The sequence below is a fragment of the Aplidium turbinatum genome, chromosome 14 (genome assembly GCF_918807975.1).
Source record: "Aplidium turbinatum chromosome 14, kaAplTurb1.1, whole genome shotgun sequence".
Taxonomy (NCBI): domain Eukaryota; kingdom Metazoa; phylum Chordata; class Ascidiacea; order Aplousobranchia; family Polyclinidae; genus Aplidium; species Aplidium turbinatum.
This window is the reverse complement of record NC_137485.1, coordinates 2,435,252-2,455,400: the sequence shown is the minus strand read 5'-3', so window position 1 is coordinate 2,455,400 and position 20,149 is coordinate 2,435,252. Positions and strand designations below refer to the sequence as shown.

The following is a 20,149-nucleotide window of genomic DNA, read 5'->3' as shown; positions in this document are numbered from 1 at the left end:
TGTCTCAACCTTGATTATATGTGTCTCTACTTAGATTCCAAATACGTGAAAACCAATAACCAATAACAGTAACACCAGAAAATTTCCCAAGTATGAAACGTCCCTGTTCCTAGAACCTCCGAATATTCCAAAATGCAAACAAGTTTTCAACCACGAATGTATCACTAACTAGATAGTTCAGACCGATTCAATAAATTACACTTTTGATTACAAAAGGTTTCATGTTTGGGATTAGTAGATTATGATGTTTAGAAATAGCAATTCTTAAGTTTTTCTAATGATTCGTTCAGTAGAAAAACAAAAACCTGTTTGTTCTCATCTAGAGTTGCCATATAAAAATATTAAAATAAACAATTTTGTTCAACTGTTTTATTCGCATCAACAACGCTTGGATACAAAAGATTGAAACGGCGAGCCTGTGCTGCCCTAGGCAGATAAGAAAAGTGCTGCCCCCCCCAAAAAATTTTCGATGGTGATTTTCGATTTTTCGATACAACACAGGCTCATTTGTCCTCAATGCCACCGTTTTTATAAAACTTCATGAAACTAAAGTTCTTTCGTAAACTAGTTTTACTTTTTGGCTTGTTTATATACTTTAAGCATCACGCCAAGTACACAAAATAGCCTGCAACCTTTCCATCAACCTATCATTGACTAAAAACATTTTTTCTAGGCTCCTTTAAATTTACTAACAGTGCAACAAACCGAACAAAGATTAATTTAAATTGCACAGACAAAACCTAGTCCTCCATACTAAGCGAGACAGATAACTAAAAGAAGCGCTATATGCAGCATATATTCTTGAAAATCAATCAAGCGTAAAGTACTCTAGGGGCGATGACTTGCCATACATGACTTGCCGTTCTGTTTATAAATGTGTGATGTGATAACATATTTAATAATTGCTATATGTCTGAATATATCTGTTGTGAATTATTATATTCACGTGCAGAATTATCAATGTAATATATTCGTATATTATGCCGCCCCCAATAATTTGTCGCCCTAGGCAACTGCCTACTCTGCTGATAAATCCGGAACGTCAAAAGCCAGGTCAAAGACTTCCTTAACGCATAAGTATTTGCGCAATATTTTGTACAATTATGGATTTTTATGTGGATATTCACACAGATACTTTTAGAGGTAATGCTGAGAGCAGCTTAGAAACCACTTTCAAAGTTTTGCAATAGGCTACCAACAAATAGAATAAAGAAAAAATATTAAAATATTGTTTAGGCAACTCCCAATTTTTACATCTAGAGCAACTGCAAGCTGGTATTTGATTTTGTGTTTTGCTGAAAATAATTTTTTATTTTAACAAAACCAAATTGTATTTTACTTTCACATTTAAAACATTGTCCACCCGATAGCGCAATTGATTAATAGCCTGACTTTGTGCATGAGGAATCTTCAAGATCAAACAATGCTGGTTTGAATTGAAACGAAAAAAAAAATTGAAAAAATGCCTATTTGCTCATAATAATCAGCAAGCCAAATTGTGTAAGATTAGCCTCCCATACTCAGCTTGCATTGACGATAATTTTTTGTTTGCAGCAACTAGTTTACTCGTTTGAATAGATTTTGTATTGAAAATATAAAAAGAAATATAAAGGAGTGAAATGCAAAAATTATCGCTCTCTGAACATATAAAGCCTAAAGAAAAGAAGGCCTACCCTACAGGGCCGTGTTAACGCCATCTCGCCCCCTCATCTGAAAATCACTAGTAAGTCTCTACTTTTTAGAAAAGGGGCCTAAAATTTTTATCAAGCTATAGGTTGTAAACTCGGTTTAAAACCCAAAAAAACGGAATGCTTCGTGGTGCTTCTGTTGTTTTCAATGATCGCATTTACAATTGATCTATCCGATCTGGAGAATGTTATAACATTGACGAGAACAAATAGAACAGAATTTAGTGAAAGGAATGAAGGACGTTATCACTTTGCTTTGGTTTCTACCAGTGGACGAAGATATGTAGTCGGCGGTTCGGTCAGTTATGATTTTTATTTAAACTCAATTGAACATCACAATCCTCGCCAAGGTGGTTAAAATATTGTCCCTTCAATGAAAGTCGCAAGGTCTAGTTTAGCAGGTGTTGTTCTCAATGATCAATTGTATGCATACCCAATATGAGGACAACAATAGAAAGCTCAAAACAGTCGAACGGTTTGATCCACGGAACCAAACTTGGTGCAATGTTGCAGAGATGAATTATGCAAGACGCAATCATGGAGTTTGTGTTTCAAATGGGAAAATATATGTCGCTGGAAGAGAATCAGGTGTTCCGGAGGTTTAAAATCTGGAAAAAAAATGATTGGAAAATGGAGACGAAAAATTCTTGACTTCGAAAACGTTCGATTTATTGTTAACGTTTCGTCTTGCTTGATATGGTTTCCTTAACATGCATTATATTTTATTTTAGTGTTAGGCCTACTTTGAGTAAAATAGTTGACAAATCTTTATTGCAAAGCAAACATTTCATTAATTGGAGCACGGTCTGACCTGTTCAACTGCAGTTTTGAGTACAAACTATTCGATACTAGGCATCAGTTGGTGTTTTGATCACGGAAAGGTTATTCGTTTTAATGACGGTGTGTTTAAAACAAAAAAGCACTTCGATTTGTCTTTAAATGGAATTACCGCATGAAAACCCGCAGCCCCGTTAGCTTAGTGGTTACGTAGCCGGCTCAAAATGACGCGGCGCTGGTTCGACTCTCGAGCGTGCGCTTGAGAAACGCAACAACGCTTCAACAATCGGAAAAACTTCACTCTGCCAATCTCGGTAACCAAGCCCTGCGCCAAGATCCTCTACAAGTAGGCCTATGCGAAACTGCCAGGAATAACCTATCAAGGCTTTGTCAGTCCAAGGATAAAGATTCAAAACTAAACCAATTTAAACAAAATATTCGAAAATAAACAAATTGTTAACATAAGTATTTACTGCAACATTTTCAATAAACAGTTATGCAAATTTATTGCAGATATAACAAGCAGAGATGGCGCGATCTTGATCTGGAGCATCACTTGTTTGTGTGATCGTGATCTTGATAATCAATAAGATAAAAATCATTTTATTATTTAGTTTATTTACTAGAAGTGACATTTTTTTAACACTTGCACTGTAGGCCTACAAAATGCTTAGTGGCAATTATAACATTGTGATGATGGCAGAACATAGTAACACATATAGAACACAATGTTGGTGGTAGTTAGGTCATAAGTGGAAGAAGTTTTTTAGCAGAAGACTAATGAACACGGCATTGATGTCACCAAGAACAAATGTCTTTTCCGATTCAGGAATTAAAGTAGCCTATCGTTGTTTATGGAATTTTTCCTTGCTTCAATATTGTTTGTCATGGTTGTGTTGGTTGTTGGTGTAAGCACTAATCAAAGTGTTCTTGCCCAAGAAAAGCTGCATTGACATTAGAAGGTCATTAACCCCACCGGGGTATTCTAGGCAGTTCAGTCATACGAATAGACTTGATGGCAAATCCAACACCAGACTCACCGCGATCGTCAATACTGCAACCACTCCAGAAGAAGGTGTTAGCCTCCTATTTCAGACAATTGTCCTGTATCTGCAAAGCTAGTTACTTACTAAAATCGACATGTCGAATAACCCAATGGTGTGAAGTCGGGCGAAAAGCATACAACTCCGACTCCTCGGCTGATAGCTGGACGACTCCGACTTTAGCTTTTCATTGTTTTACAATTTTATTTCACTTAAGCTGTGATCAAAATCGAAACGAACGACGACTTTTACAAAACCAGAAACCACTTCTATGTTCGGAAAAAGATTTATTGCGCAATATGGAGAGCAAGAAAAAATATTTAAAGAAACTGTATTACAAACAAATAGCTTATTGTTTATCGTGCTGTATCAAGCCGTAGTCGGGGTCGGCCTTTTTTAACGACTCCCACTCTGGACACTCCAAAATTTTAGTTTACGACTCTACGACTCCGAACCTTAATGCTACAGTCTTGAATAATCAGATATGTTATGTTTTGTTGTTTTAAATAGTCTAAACTGAAAAATTGCAGTGATAGTGTTGTTTTAGTTTCTTTTGTAACAAGGATAAAAATAATTTTGATAGTTGTTGAACCAAAATTTCAATAGTTTCTTTAATAAGTTAAACATTGATCAGAACTTACAAGACAGCTCAACAGAATTGTTTTTTCATCCTTAGCGTCGATTCGGGTTAAAAACCAATTGCATTTTGAATTGAATAACATTACATGTGTAGCTTATCCACGGGAAGAATTGTAATTGAGTGAACAACGTAACCCCCCTTATTATGGCGATGTAAAAAATATAAAGTGCAAAGCTGTCCTTGAAGCCAAACCAAAGTTTCCTCATGCACAAAGTTAGTAACATAACCAACTGAGCTATGGGGAAGCCCGAAATGTTTAAATTTGTTTAGTTCTCGAATCTACCTCCATAATCACTCATTGTTCTTTGCCTCAGAAATGTTTCGAAATTTTGTTTATAGGATCACAAAGATTAAGACATGTAGCCTATATAGCCATGTGGCCTGTATAGCATATAATTGTTCATGCAACCACGTTTAATATGGAGATGAGACAAAACAATATTTTGTGGCTTTCTAAAGTTCAGCTTAGTGGATTAGTTTTACAGTGTCAGAGACGGACACTGAAACTACTAAGAAAGTCTCAAGTGCATGAGTCAGTAAACGTAGGTGTGATTACACTGACTTGATTCTCACTCAGTGGCCTACTACGCATAGGTTATTCCTGATAGTTTCGCAGACTTGTAGAGGCTCTTGACGCAGGGCTGGTTACCGAGATTGGCAGAGTGAAGTTTCCGATTGCTGAAGTGTTGTTGCCAAGGAATTATTCCATCCATTAGATGCCACTGAATGGAGAGCAGTCCTGAAATGCGTTGCTCAAGCGCACACCCCAAGAGTCGAACTTACGCCGCGTGATCTTGAGTCGGGCGCGTAACCACTGAGCTAACGGGGCATACTTTGTCACATCACATCAGTATGCCTCACGGCTTAGCTGAAGCAGGCTTGCAAAGCACTGAGAACAACGAATTTCTGTGATGGATACAGCGCTATATAAAAACAGAAATTTTATTAGTAAATTAAATTATCTAAATTATGTTTTCATTGCCAAGAAGAAAGCACGCAGTTTGTAAGTTCGGCTGAAAAGGAAAACACAACATGCTCAGCCTTGTGCTGATAGCCGGGAAGAACGCCCCTTTCTTCACAATGTCCTTTGCCCTGGCGCCTGCTGGTTTTGTTGGCTCTTTCTTTGTTTCCACAAAGATAAGAGTTAAACTGACTGGTAAAGCGGTGGTCGAATAAATTTGTGGCAGAATACGGTGCGATACTGATAAGCCCAGCCTCATGGGCGAAACACGTGTCTATCGCTGTCAATTCTTGCTAAAAATCGGCTGCCGAGAAACACTAGGTGTCGTTAAAGAGCATTAGTGAATAGCAATGCGCCTTCAGTTGGAACAAGTTCGTTAACACAGATTCCATAAAGTTGACACAAAAACATTACTGCGCCAATGAACGACACTGACTACTGCCTTTGCTTGAGAATTCTTGTAGAACTTGCTTTGTAATTTTATAAAATTTTATGTTAACTATGAAGTCATACACCAGAACAAGCGCATTGTCTCACTTATTGTTCCTGTTTGGCATGGAGAGGAAATCCAACAAAAAATTGCTAATTCGGTCATAAAAGCAACAAGAGGAGATTTCATCAATAGTTTTATTCTCATCTTGTGTATTAACACAAACAATAAACGTAGTCTGAAGATGTTATCTACCAATTCAGAAAGCAAGCAGCATCAACTAAGAACTCAGCTCATTAAAAGTCTAAAATAAACAACAAATTTTGCAATAAATCTTGTATGAGGTTACAAAAACATCTTAAAGATTTTGTTCATGTAACAAAACAAGAAACAAATTTCTTTAATCTTTCTCATGAGCAGGGTCGTGGGTATCACAATGACCACAAGTAAATTACGAAAAGATGAATCATTATTGATCACGCACTGAAACTTCTTGATTATTTTCATCGATGAACACATAACGAGCTTTATGACAACAATGCCATCTTTGCAAGTCCAAGGTGAAAAGGTAAATTAGATGTTTTTTGTGTGCGAGTTAAACCAAACGTTTAGGCTACACAAGACACACAAACGACACAGCAAAGTCAGCCAACATGAGCCAAACATTTTCCATCCAAACACGTAGCTTAACCTGATTTTTAGTTTTTCTAGGCAGTCGAGTGCAGCAGGAATTGACAGCAATAGACACGTGTTTCGCCCATGAGGCTGGGCTTATGGGCATTCTCAATGTTTAGTATTACTGTATTTTTCTTTACTCACTCACACACTCTCCCTCTCCCACACTCACACACAAACACACACCACACACGCTCTCTCACACAATCATTTACTAACTCACTCCTCACTCGTTTACACAATCACATGCTCATTTACCCGCTCAACTACTTCACCAAATTTATCTAGTTTGAAAATTCGGGCTCATGTTTTGGTTCAAGGTGCGGTTTAGTTTCCCTTTGTTTAATTATTTACACTACAGCAACATGGTTCTGTGCTCTGTCGTATGTTAGACAAGACTTGATCTAGCTCCTGAAGAAGTCAGTTGTTTCTGATTGGTAAACGTTGGAATAAATATAGATTATCAATTGCCACTCAGTTTAACTTTAATTTGTTTCAGACCAGGAGAAGGTAATATCTTTTTATTGATGTATAGTGAAAAATGTAATTTAATTTCTTGAAATATTGTTACTCAAAACAGACAAAATTTTTGATTTAATAAAAATCAAGTATTTCGGTTGCTTTAGATTTTCAACACTACTTCAAACCTTTTTTAATCCACCGCACAAAACATATTCGTTGCAGAATCAAAACTTTCACACAAAGGCTTACTTGCCTCGAAACTGGTAGTTTTAGCTAAATCTTCACTGAAGTTGCCGAACTGTTATGAAAAAATCGTTTGTCCAAATAAACAAGTGGCTTCTTTCTTGCTCTATACTTACCACAGCTTGTAATTTCACGCAAAAGAACTTCTTTTATTAGAAACACCGATAAACAGTTTGACAATTTGGCCTCTCGGTGAACACATGACTTGAAAGATGAAGTTTTGTTTAGCAAGTGGGGGCTTCCCAAACTGGTAGAGCAACTTCGCAAGGGGTCTCGTAACGAAATTTAGTGGTTGCAGAGACTATACCAATTTCATACAAAGTATTCTGCATACACTTCTGTACAATGTGCTGTGAAAATTAACTTTTAGAATCGCGTGCTCATATAGCTTACTTGTATCTTTGCAAACTTGTGTAGTGAAGTAGAAATTGAAGTTAAAAACCCTTTTAGTGAAATTGAAATTTAGTGAAATTGAAGTTAAAAACCCTTTTTACTGCATTGCGAATTAAAGTGGCCTTCAAACGCTAAAGCTTTACACAGGCTATTTGTGTGGAAAGTTAAAGTCGTGATTTTTTAATTGAACAAGTTTGCGACTAATTAGTCCATTTTCATAATAACATCTGTCTTTAGAAATTACGTTATTTGTCAGATTTGCTTGAAAAATTGAACGCACTTAATTTGTCCTTAAAATGAAAAAACATCAATGTTTTTACATTAAAATCTAAAATTGATCGTTCATAAAAAAATTAAACATCTGAAAATGAAATGTTCTCATTTATAAAGAGTTTTTGGCTGAAAATGATGTGAAATCAAATGTTATTAAACCTCTGGTTAAGGACCATTTGTCAAATCTGTTGAAACAGTTTCAAAAGTATTTTCTTTCAAAAATCAAATTCAAAGCAATGTCAAATTAGATTGGATCCAAAATCTATTTGCAATGCAAAAATAAAGTAGCCTAAGCCACCGAGTGCCTATCTCTTAAGTCTCAGGAAGAACTTGCTGACCTATCTTTTCACTCTGAGTTGCGGCTTGAATTTTCTGGAAAAAGGCTTCACACTTTTTGACTAGAAGAGATCCATCATTAGCTGACTCAGGAGTAACCACACTTCTACCGTTTGTCTCGACGTATCTGAGCAAGTCAGCGTTTTCAACGTTGACGGTAATTAAAATAAAATATCGTTCCAGACTAAGCAACATTGAAACCGTTTTGAAACCATTATGGACAAACATCGAGCCATGGCTGGGCTTGCTTTGTAGCAGAAAGCATACCCATCACAATGAATAAATGTGTTTGCTTTTTGGTTTTGTTTCCAGTAGGCTACATGTAAAGCAATAAGCTTCGAGTACAGGTAGCCTGTGTTTAGTTTTCATTCAAATTAAGCCTTTCAAGAATATCGCAAAGTGTATAGTTCGCACTTCTTATCAATTTAACCGTAGAGAGTCGCGGAAAATGTTTGGAGATTAAAAGGGGTCGCGAGCAAAAACGTTTGGGAACCTTTGGGCGAAAGAATATCATGGGGCGTAAAAATTTTCAGAAAACGCAGGACCTTCTCTAAAATTAGGTCTTAAACATAGCACGATGCTGAGTTTAAGTGACCTAATTCCTCAGCTAAAAATATCAGTCTAGAAACAACAAAACTAAAGTATTCCGAATAAACATAAGACCTTCCAATTGCGGTGCGTCACCCAACACTGATGCGATGTGACGTTTGTGAACGTGCAGGGTGGTTATAAGGAGTTGTCGACTGGCACTGCCACTGCCACAAGAGAGAAAAAGTATCGTTGCTGCAAAATTGTGGCAAAAAAGGCCGCAACGTAATCAGGTTTCACCGCCGCAGAATATTCACTTGAGCCGGTCTTTTCTAGACGAAACGCTCGATAAAAATATCTTTAATCTTTGAGGATAAACTCACAAAAAAAGGATTTTTTACCTTGTTTTGACAGATGTGCAAGAGGAGAGGTAAGATCAAGGCAAGCGAATTCATTATTCTTGAGCTTTATGATAGATACAGCCAGCATTGTATTGTAACAGGCGGAACTATGACCACACACTACCAGGTATATGTGGGAGAGAGGTGTAAATCGAAATGTTCTTTGAAATGTTGGACAAGCTAATCTTTAAAGCAAACACACGCAGATAACAAAGTCTGTTGAATTATTTAAATGCCGTGCACCGAAGCTAGAATAAACAAAAATATTAACTGAAGAAGAATGAAGCCAAGTAAACGTTGAAATTACGCTCTATTGGATTTTGTATTTACAAGAGAGAAGTCATATCATGGCTTTACTTTTAGATGCACAAGAATTTGTAGTAGCAGAGTAATTGATAACAAGTACCTTTAGACTAAAAGTAGGCTATTATTTTTAAATCTGTATTTTGAGACTTAATAAAGAAACAGTAGTCTAATTTTATTTAAAATGTGCCGATTTTTATTTATGATAATAGAGTCAAGTGGTTTCGTTCACTATAAGAAAGTTTTTCTGCTTTCAAAGAAAATGCTGATTCAGATCTTGCTAAGCGGCTTATAAATCAATCTCATGCTCGAATATCGAAACGTTTCGACTATAAATTTCTTTTACAAAATTAGGTTTACGATATTTTTCAAATGAATTTCAACTGCAATGAAATTTAAATTTGGTGAAAGTCAGCGGAATAGCTGGAATATTAAAATTGAAATTAACTCTTCAAATCAAGTCTATTATTTCAAAGTAATATGTTGGTTAGAAGCAAGCAGCGTTGTCGTAGCGAAAGTGGTAAGATACAGTAAGCTTAATGTCTGACCTAGCAGAAGAGTATTAAAATTAAGCATTCAAAGCCGCAAAATTACTTTCAATAAGTACGTTCAGCTTGAACGGGTTTTCGATGCGCTCATTTCAGTTGAGTGTGACAAACCGAAAAGTAGCAAACAGATGTCGCACAGCACGACATCGAATGGAAAAAAAGAAAGTTTTGAGTTATTTATTTCATTAGACGTGTAATGCTTCTTTAAAATGTCTTATTTATTGATTTTGCAATTTTGCAATATTTTTAGCCAATCGATTTTAAAACAACAACTTTTTCTGCGGTTAAACATTTTTATTGGCAAATTATGACGTAAATTTACATACTTTGGTGATGTTTTAATAAAAAGTTGGAAAAATCTTTTTTATGATCCGATTGTTTAAATTTAGAATTTTTTTTTTGTGTGTTGGGTGGATTGAAATTCAAGTTCCAATCTAGAAACTGCTGTCGTGCTCTGCAACAATGCGCGCTGTGCTCTGTTATCGCGCTCGTGGGCAATTGTGACGAATTCTTGCTAATCTGTCGACTGCAGTTCGTCTTGTGCGACCACGTGCGCGCAAGCTCAAGTTGTCAAGCTCTTGATTAGCTCAGTAAGTTTATAATTGTCTCTCTAATCCACGTGCAGCACTTGCTAAAAAATATTAGTGGCAGAACGCAGGTTCTGAATTGTACATTATTTTGGAATACGTACGATTTATATACTTACCTTACAAAATTTTTGCTTGAAAAACATTTTTTCAAACGTTTTGCCTCCTGTGGAACTTCTTGGAGCTCTAAACAACGTATTGGCGGCAAGCCAACTTCTACACCTCAGAATACTTTATGATATCCTTTGAAGATTAAGTTCAGAAAAACTGTCAAGCGATTGGTTGAAGTCTAGATTGGATTGTTGCTAGTTGCTGCTGTCGACCACTACGTCATCACACTAATAGCAACGTCATGGCTAGAATGAAGGTAAAATTACTAAGATTTCTACTATAATGTCACTATGCGGCACAGCAAAACTATGTCTGCAAGAAAGTGACCAGGTATTTTTATCAGGTCAAATATAGAAATTTAGAGTCAGTTTAGTTCATTGTTCATCAGGGCTTCAGGCCACCCCTTGGTACGTTTGGTTTTGTGATTAAACAGTTATTAGGTATATTACAGTTATTAGACCAAGCAAATATTGCAATTTGGTTTTGAGTACTAATGGTTACATACCGATTATAACTCAGATCATTGATGGATCATTTTCAGTTTAATGCCCTTTCTCATCTTCTTTATGGAATTACGAATAGAATCTCTGATTCCAAGTGTCATATAGATTTAAAAAAATGAAATACAGTCGAATCCGCTTAATTTGGATACCGGATAACCAGGACAACCGCTTTATTCGGCCAAAATGCTCGGGAACGGAACAAAAGTAAAAATTGCACGTAAAAAAATCCCGTTAATTCGGACAATTCTCGGCTTAATTCGGACACAGGACACAGTATTTGAAGAATTACTGTACTATTTCAACCCTATATGTGTGTGTTACACAATAATATATTTGTTGAAGCGCTTGGTAACGAAATACTGTACAATACAACTAACCAGAAGGTATAACCATGGACTTCTAAATAGTAGCATCTACTATTTAGAAGTCCATGGTATAACTCTTGTTAGTTTTATGCGATCAGTGCCAAATACTGCAGTATATTGCAGTTGCAATTCATTTATTACGCAACAGAACGATATTTTTAATGCGTTGTCTGCCTTTACGCATACCATGAAACGAACAATTGATTTTCCGCTTAATTCGGACAAAGCCGTTTCTCCGCTTAATTCAGCCAAAAGTGAGCGGAACCAAAGTGTCCGAATTAAGCGGAGTCGACTGTACTTAGCGCTTGCTGAAGATGAGATGCTGAGATGAGATATGTCACTGAGATGCTGAGATGAATACGATCAAATATGTCACTTTTGTGTTTTGTTTTTAATAAATAAACAATGATTGATGGATTGAGATGTATTTCCTTTTTTTCTGAGCCAAAGTGTTGCTTCACACTCTACTTCAAGCATCTGGAGCTACACCAGCTCAGTGGCCGAGTAGTTATCGCCTTCTGCTCTTGTTCTGGTAGGTCTGGGATCGATTCCAGGTCGAGTCAAACCAAAGACTTTAAAAATGGTAACGATTATGTAACTGCATAACGCAGTGAGAATAATTCGGATAATAATGTGACGACATCGTAAACCTGATATAAAATTAAAAATGAGCCCTGTCGCTAAAAGACCTCAGCTGTTGTAGAGCGACAATAAATAAAACCATAACAATATTATTATTAGAAGTGATCTATCACCAACTACGCAGGTTTATTAATGAAATTGTGTGTGAAATTCAAAAGCTTTTTTAATAATGAATATCTGACGGCTTTGTTTCAGCCTACAATCAATAAGTGGCTAATATGAACTTTATGATGACGTCATTTATGCTCATACCATCGAGCATTAGTTAACAAACATTGTAGTCATGCTTCTCGGATTATTACACGCAGGCGATCGAAAAACTATGATGGATAGGACGGAAGTTATTTCTGCAATGCAAACTTTTAAAATAATTTAAAAAGTTTATAACGTCAAAGTTCATAAGGTCACGTTGCTTTTTTCTGAAGAATCATAAAACTTTTACGAATTTGAAGTTTTAATTGAAAAGTAAGATGCTACAATTTTGTTTCCTAATGCAGACTACACTACATAAACTAATGTCATATCATCATTGTATTCCGTTGCTGAATTTATGTCTAATAACATGCAAATGGCGATTCGATGTCTGGCTTGTCTGGGGCGGCAAATATAACAATATAAGCCAAGTGAAAGTACAGATTTAATTCTTTCAGCGGATTATAGCCTAGGCCCTAGGTTATACCATGAAGACAACATAACTGCTAATGACTGCGCAATAACAATTTTGTTTAAGAAACTTAACTCACGTGTACATTTGTTTCAGACATTTTGTTTTATTTTTCAGTAAACGATTTGCAACGTTAAATATGGTAGAAACTTAGTAGATGCACGTGTTACTGTATTGAGAGAAAGCAACGGATTATTTGTGTGTTGTGGAGCTAATACATCCGTGTTGTTATCAAAGCTGCATTGTGATCAGACAAAGATAGCCCTAATCTTTCTATTCTTGTTAGCAATTAAGGATTTGCCCTAAAGGCTTAAGAATGATTGTGGTGGCAAAAACGGATTATGAGATCGCTCTAAAATGCCCAAAGAACCTCGCATTTTGCCTGATATGCTGCTAACTGTCTTCAAAAAAGGATATTTTTGTTACTTAATTGCACTTTGTTACGTCATAGTTGCCCTGCTGTCTGCTTTCTGCCTTCATTGTCACACAACAAAGCAAAGAAGAACAAAACGAGGTAGGAGGATGAAAATTTTTATTTTCAATTATTATGTCTCCATCAAACGTGTGAAAAAATTGCATTTATTTTTAGTATATTTTCCTATTTTAAAATTAGCAACACTAATTTGTTGAAGCGGGAAAGATACCAGAACATTTATTCAATTCAACTTTACTTTTCAACGTGGAGCAGCAAAAGAGAAAATTACGCATGTGACACCAAAACAAGGAAAAGATATGTAGCGTAAAATATGCCGTCGTAACAACGTCTCCAGATCGTTATAGGGTGATTCGTCGGTTGGTTGAACACAAGTTGCGTCAATTTACCTTTTATACGGAAGCCTGTGTATGAATATTCGAAAGTTGTCTCTTTCAAACGGATTTGATGAGTAGGGAAAGGCTGGAACAAGTGATGCATTTTCAGATGAACTCTTATTTTTACTCGTCAAGGAATGTACATCGGCTACCGGGTGTTCGTGCTAATATAACCTAACAATGCAGAATAGATGGCTACTTTTTCAAATCCAGTGTAGATTAGCACGTTTTGAAACTAAACCGTTGAATGAGGTCAGCATCCTTGCTTGGAGGCAAGAGATGTAATAGTTAAGTTATAAGGGAACGTAGTTGAAAAGAAAACCTTTCAAAGATGGTGAGCGAAAGTGTTTGAAGTGAAAAAAGTAATTGTATCGTTTTGGAATGCTAGGTGCGAAGCCAACGAGCAAAATCCGTCATTTTACATTTGTTTAACGTATGGATTATAAGAGGATGGGAAACTACACCCGCTTTTGGCTGATCCGCCACACTAGAAAGGTTACGATTTTTTTTTCTGATTTACAAAATATTGTACGCTTTCTACGCTGTATAGGAGTAGTAGAGGTGGTTTTAAGCTTATTTTGTTGGAAACAAGCTTGCTGCGAGATGTAAAAATTTAACAGATTGAAAATCAACCTTTTCTGGAGTTGTTGGAAAAGTTGAGCTTCACGTCCCTTATTGTGACGTCACTTGATTTACGCCTTCAGACGAGTAAAACTGACGGAATTTACTATGCAGTGTTGCACGTTCTATTCTACTGAGGGTGTTCCAGATTTATAGACAAGTCAGCTTTGCATTATTGTGACAGTGACCGCACTACATTTGTTTGAAACACCATGCTGTATTGTAGTAGGCTTGGTAGGCTAGATATAGTTGTGCACGACGTATTGATTAAAATTGTTTAGATTTTAGTTTAAAATGCGCCGAAGCTTCTTGTTTGCGTTTGAATTGTAATCTTTGACGGGATGGTATAAAAGTGCATATCTTCAATGCTGTTGGGAAGTCGGTTAATGAATTTTTTTAGTTTCCTTATAAATTACTTACATGTTTGTTGATGCACAAAACAACTCAGATAAACCTTAAAACCACGGTTTCCTTTCTAAAGTCGCTTTTCGTTTCTTTGTCATGACGTACGTGGTACACTAACACATCTCCCATCAGTTGCTAACAGTGCAGTATCGGTTATGGAATGTTGGCTCATAGGAAACATCTAAATAAAACGAAATGAATTAGTAACCAAAGTAATTATAATCCATTCAGTCGAAAAACGTGCAAAAATTACTTCTAAGTCGCAACTACCGAGTTGTGTCATTGTTGAGTCACACAAGCATGCTGTAGTTCATGTTTATGCACAATTCATTTGTCGAGCGTTTTTCTTCAGCGGGTTACCAATGTACGTTGTTACTAGGCCAACGAAACTTCCGCGAACGTCAATTTCTCTTAGTATATCTGCTGAACATATTTGAGAGTCTTCATTTGAAGAACAAGTGAAATTTGATGCTAATGTAAAAATGGAACAGACGGTAATTGAATTTCTCTTCCATTTCATTGTGGACGTCTTTAAAATGATTTCATAAATCGTCTTCAAAAGGTGTTTAAAAGCAAAACACAAATGTTTTAGTGGCTTGACCCAGCAAGTGATTTGCATAATGATGGGATACTCTGCTTTGACGCAGCATGGCTGACTACTTCAAGACGTTGCAGACGTTGAATCAATGTAAAAAAATGCAAAGATATGCTGACTAGAAATTATGACCAGTGTGTGCCAACTTTAGCAACTTGTTCTTTCTTGTTAAATGCTAATGTGTCGCCATTGCTAGTTTATCAGATATTCTATTTTAGCAAATCTCATCTGTTGAAAGGGAAAGTTCAAACTAATATGGTGTACTGTTGTTAATTTTAAAACATTTAAAATGCGAAATGAATAACCTGTATCAGTTGTGAAGTATTTTTGGTAGAGAATTATTTACAATGGTTTTTGCCCAACCCCAAGTGATTGTCTGTCATCAATTTCCCATGACAATCTGTAAGTGAATGGTGCTACAAATTGATCTTGCCCGAAATATAATTTGTTCTGGTTAGCTCAGGTCCAAAGCTAAACGCTCACAGCTCATCATACCACCGAAGCACCGAATTTCTGTTTTTAGATTTAATTCTAGTACACAGCTTCATTATCTTGAATATAAAAGTGAAGTGATGTCACACAATATGTCTAAAGAAGACGACATGCTTCAAGGGCTTGACTAATCCCATCTCTGCTTGCATCACTATGGAAGGGCTAATGTGCTACCTTGATATCTTTCCTTTCACTAGCCAGGTGACAACTGAGCCAAAGCTGTAGCTGCACGGCTGAATAGAAATCTTATATTAATATTTGAATAGACGGATCAAAATAGTTGGGATGCAGGCGTCATACCCACAATGCCTTGGATCATTCGCGTTTTGTCTGTTTTGACTGTCGAGTTATATTTACTTTAAGAACGGACAATAGTTTTCGACAACTTTGCTTTCAATAGTTCATGACGTCACGTCTGGGTTACTTTTGATGTTTTTAACAATTATTTTGGGTTATTTTTAACAACATGGTGTGAAATTAAATCGCAAATATGTAACAACGTTTCCCTTCCAAAAAACAGGAATGTTGCAAACAACTTTCATCGTAAACCAAAATTTCGAGTCGATGTAATATGAACACGTCATTATGCCACTTTATTTTGTAACAGTGTCACTTTGTGGCTTCATAATGCCATCGCTCGTTGATAAGCATGGAATATGAAGTGACCTCACGACAGCTGATCATGAGACAGATGCAACCGACGTTTCAGAAGATTTCGGCGCCAAATCGAACAACATCTCTCGAGTAATACTATCTATGATAATTATGGTGTTTACCAACGACCTTCGACTGTCGGGACGGCTTTGAAAGGGTTTCCAATTCCAAAATTTTCGAATGATTTTTATTCATTATGTGAAAGACTAGAATATTTACTTCGTGATAAGAATGATTTTAAAATATTGTTTTTAATATTACGTGTAATCTACGTTCATTAACGTAAAAGCTTTTAAATTTACAACCAAAAGGCTTAAAAAGAATGCGAGACGATATAATATTTTTTAAATCCGATTAATTCTTTGAAAACCAAATGTCTCGTTGTTGAGTTGTCTTGACAAAATATCATTTCAAAAATACGTTTTCAGCATTTATAAGCAGTTTAAGCATTTTGCAATGAGCTTGAAAGCAAAATTATTTTTATTGACGCCAAGGGCCGGCAACGCCTGTCATGGGTAATTGCTTTACATATTTATTGTTTCCTAGATAGGAACAATAATATCCATATTACAATATTACAATATTTCTTTACATCTCTTTAATCTTTATTTCATATAACTGACAATGAAGCAACGCAATATGTACTTTCCACAGAAGGGGAATCTGAAAATTGCGCTTTTTTATTTTTTTTGTCTCTATCCGTCTTTAAAATGTAACGTCTCCTGTTCTCCATGGATATCAAACGACTGAATTGCTTCGACCACACGATTTCTTCCATGCGTAGCACGTGCTCGCAACAACGCAATCCTCTGCATCTCATAAGATCTCATGAGACTCACTTGCTTGCTTCTTATATTTCTCACACACATATTATGCATGCGGCCTCGACTACCGAAAGAAATGTCTTTGTCCATAAGAATAAGGATGAGCTTACGGAAACTCTTCCAGGCCAATTGCACCCTCATTGCAATGGCATACGTACAGCCTCTCCATTGCCCAATCATGTCACCAAGATTAGAAATGGTAGACTCGATGTTGAACTCTACATTACTAATTTTCATCAAAACTTCATTTGTTAGTTATCTGAATATTGCAAATTAGTATCTCCATAGCGATGGTTGAGCAACAAGTTCAATGACGTTTTTGTTGTTGTTTCCTATTGATGATGTCATCAAATCGCGGTGTGTTGGTGCTGAATGCTACTCGCATGTCAAGGATCTAATAGATATTTGGTTTTTATGTTAAGCAGGCAAGAAAATCCTGATTCCCTAATTATTCCTTTGTAATTAACACTAATAACATAGCATCCTTGTCCCCATAGGAACGGCTCTCTCACTCCTAAGGGGAGCGAGAACCCCCGGTTAAGAGCCCATAAACTAGTCTATAACTAGCACGCCTAAAAAAATAATAAAAAATATGCAAAAGTTGCAATTATACAGTAGTGTTGTCTAAAATATTGCAGTTAACATGTTTTGCTGCAAGTGATTTTTTGCCCCGAAAGTTTTGTCAGTAGAGACTGATTGTGTCGTTTATTCTTGCATCATACAAACGTCACTTTTGACGTAATATAAATTTATCAATTTTTAAAGCAATTTAGCGTAATTGTTTTTAGTTTTTATGACATTTTATTTCACAATCTGTCCATTATGAAAAGACAATCCAAAGTTGCCATCACTTTCTACGTCAAAAAGAAACTCTTAAATGGGTCCAACTGTCTCTCGGGATGAGATTTATTTTAAACAAATTCATAATGAATTTATTTAAGCTGAAACAAACCATTAAAGTTTAATGAATTGAAAGTTTTAAACAATAATTATTATGACAAATCTAATTGTAAATTATGCATTATTCAAAGCATTGATTTTTGGTTATAACGACCGAGCTTACTCAGTATAGTGTCCGTGCACGGCCACCTTAATGCATGTGCATTAAATGAGAGCTGCTGGACTCCAAAACCTTGTTACTATATAAACACATTATACACTTATGCAGGCTACATTTACATATACAGGCTACTCTGAAGATTCTCATTGTTTAATGTGTTTGTTTTGTCACACCGTTAATAGAGCATTGTGGTTGTGAGTGTTACTTTTAATCTATAGCCTTCTGCGGTGTAGTCTATTGCCCCATACATCAAACTAGTTGTTTTTGACATTGATTCAACGTTTGCAGACGCATACGCTGAATCAATGTAAAAAACGATTGATTTGTTGTCTGAGGCGCTACCTATTGTAAGCTTTCTGTTTGTAAACAACCAAATAAACTAGATAGCCTTTTATTAAATAACATGATGCGTTCTACTGGTGCAAACTAAGCTGAACTATCACAAGATGTATAAAGTGACAATCTGATTTTATTTCCACGTTTTGTCAATCAGACACGGTTGACTTCTTCAGAGAGGTAGACAAGGTAGTGACTACCTGTCTAGCACGGCAAATCACAGGACCATGTTGCTGAAATCAACTAAACATGCAAAATGAAACTCAACTTCCAGACAAAATTATTGCCCGCAAACTTTAAAACTGAAAAAAAGGAGTTTAAATATTAACAATCAATGAAAAACTTAAATAACAGCAGAGAAGAGTAGAACGCATCATGTTATTTAACAAAATGCCTAGTGAATAGCCTCATTCAATTTGTTTATAGCCTTTTGTTACTAAAATGACGTAATGTAAGTCTATTTGTTTCAACAAGCAAAGGCGTTATTTTCAATGATATGGCGTTAAACCAAACAAGCAAAAGTGGTCCATTTCATAATGTAGCAAGGAAGTGTGAAATAGGGCAGCTTGAAAGCTGTAGTGTATATGAAGATCAAATTTCATTCTGAACACTCTTATGTGATGATATGAAAGCAAGCTGTGATATGAAATTGTGAGTTGGATTCTTTGTGGCATATCATGCTTTTCATGAAGATGGTTGGCGCGACAACCAAGCATGCCTTTGAGAAAGAAAAATAATTGAAAAAAAAGGAGAAATATACTCTATTGAGTCACATTGTTACGTGTTGGCCCGATGGCAAGTCGTTTATGTGCAGTCAATGGTCCTGAAAAGATGAGATTTGTCGTTTTCACGTAACTAACCATCATATAATTGATGGCGAGAGAGCCTGAACGGTTGGAAGTTATTACATAATAATTAACGAGGGCCCTTAATCTGCTGGAGCATTTCTTCTTGCTTTGGTGACCGGGCAACTTCATTTGTATTTACTTAACCGGTGGATTAACAAATTTGCATTGTTCTGGAATTTAGATCTCGTTAAAGCGTTTAAGTTTCAATGGTTTGCTGTCATTGTTAGACATTAAATTAACGTAATAAAAAGCAATAAATCTCGCTAAACTTTTCTAAAACAACGATTTTGATTATTTTCCGAAAACAACTTATGTCTTTTATGCAGCAAGGAAATTTTATACTGTAAAGTAACAACTTGAAAGAAATTAGAGAACACCGCACTGAGTTAGCGAATTCAATTTATTATAGAGCTTTTGCCGCACCAGTATAGCTTCGTCTGTATATTATCTTGTTCAAATAGAATCACTTATATTATTCATCTATAGAATTTCATAGAATCATATATTTTTTTTATAGATTAAATATAGTTATTACTTCCTAAAACCTCTACAGCCTGTTTCACCCTACACCCTGTTGTACTTCTTCCCATCGTGTGTAATCTGCTTGAGTCTTTTTCTGAGCAATTAATTTTATCTCTCAAATACTTGACCCATTGTGCTGCGTAATTTTTCAGTTATCATTTTGTGTGAGCTAGTTAAGCAGTCTCTGAAATGTTTAGATTTAACCATATTTTTTGCTGTGATATGATTCTTCTGTATTATTTCTTTTAATATATTTTTGTTAGGGGCTTGAAAAGGGTTTTATGACCAGCCGAAAACGTTTGCTTATTTGTTTTTTTTTATAATGTTAGATGTAGTGTTGTTGCTGAGTTATGTCTACTTGAATAAGACTATATACTGATGACATTGACATTGAGCACTTTTTGTAGTA

The 20,149-nt window shown here is 35.9% G+C and overlaps 1 protein-coding gene across 1 annotated transcript in view; it reads left to right on the top strand.

Moving 5' to 3' along the window:
* The first annotated feature begins 12,864 nt into the window (after positions 1–12,864).
* The window catches only part of LOC145783368 (uncharacterized), a 30,752-nt gene continuing 23,467 nt past the window's right edge, over positions 12,865–20,149 (top strand). Inside the window, exon 1 of the mRNA XM_082595220.1 lies at positions 12,865–13,087. Within this exon, the coding sequence (XP_082451346.1) occupies positions 12,931–13,087 (157 nt within the window). The 5' untranslated portion in view covers positions 12,865–12,930. The remainder of the gene's footprint in view (positions 13,088–20,149) is intronic.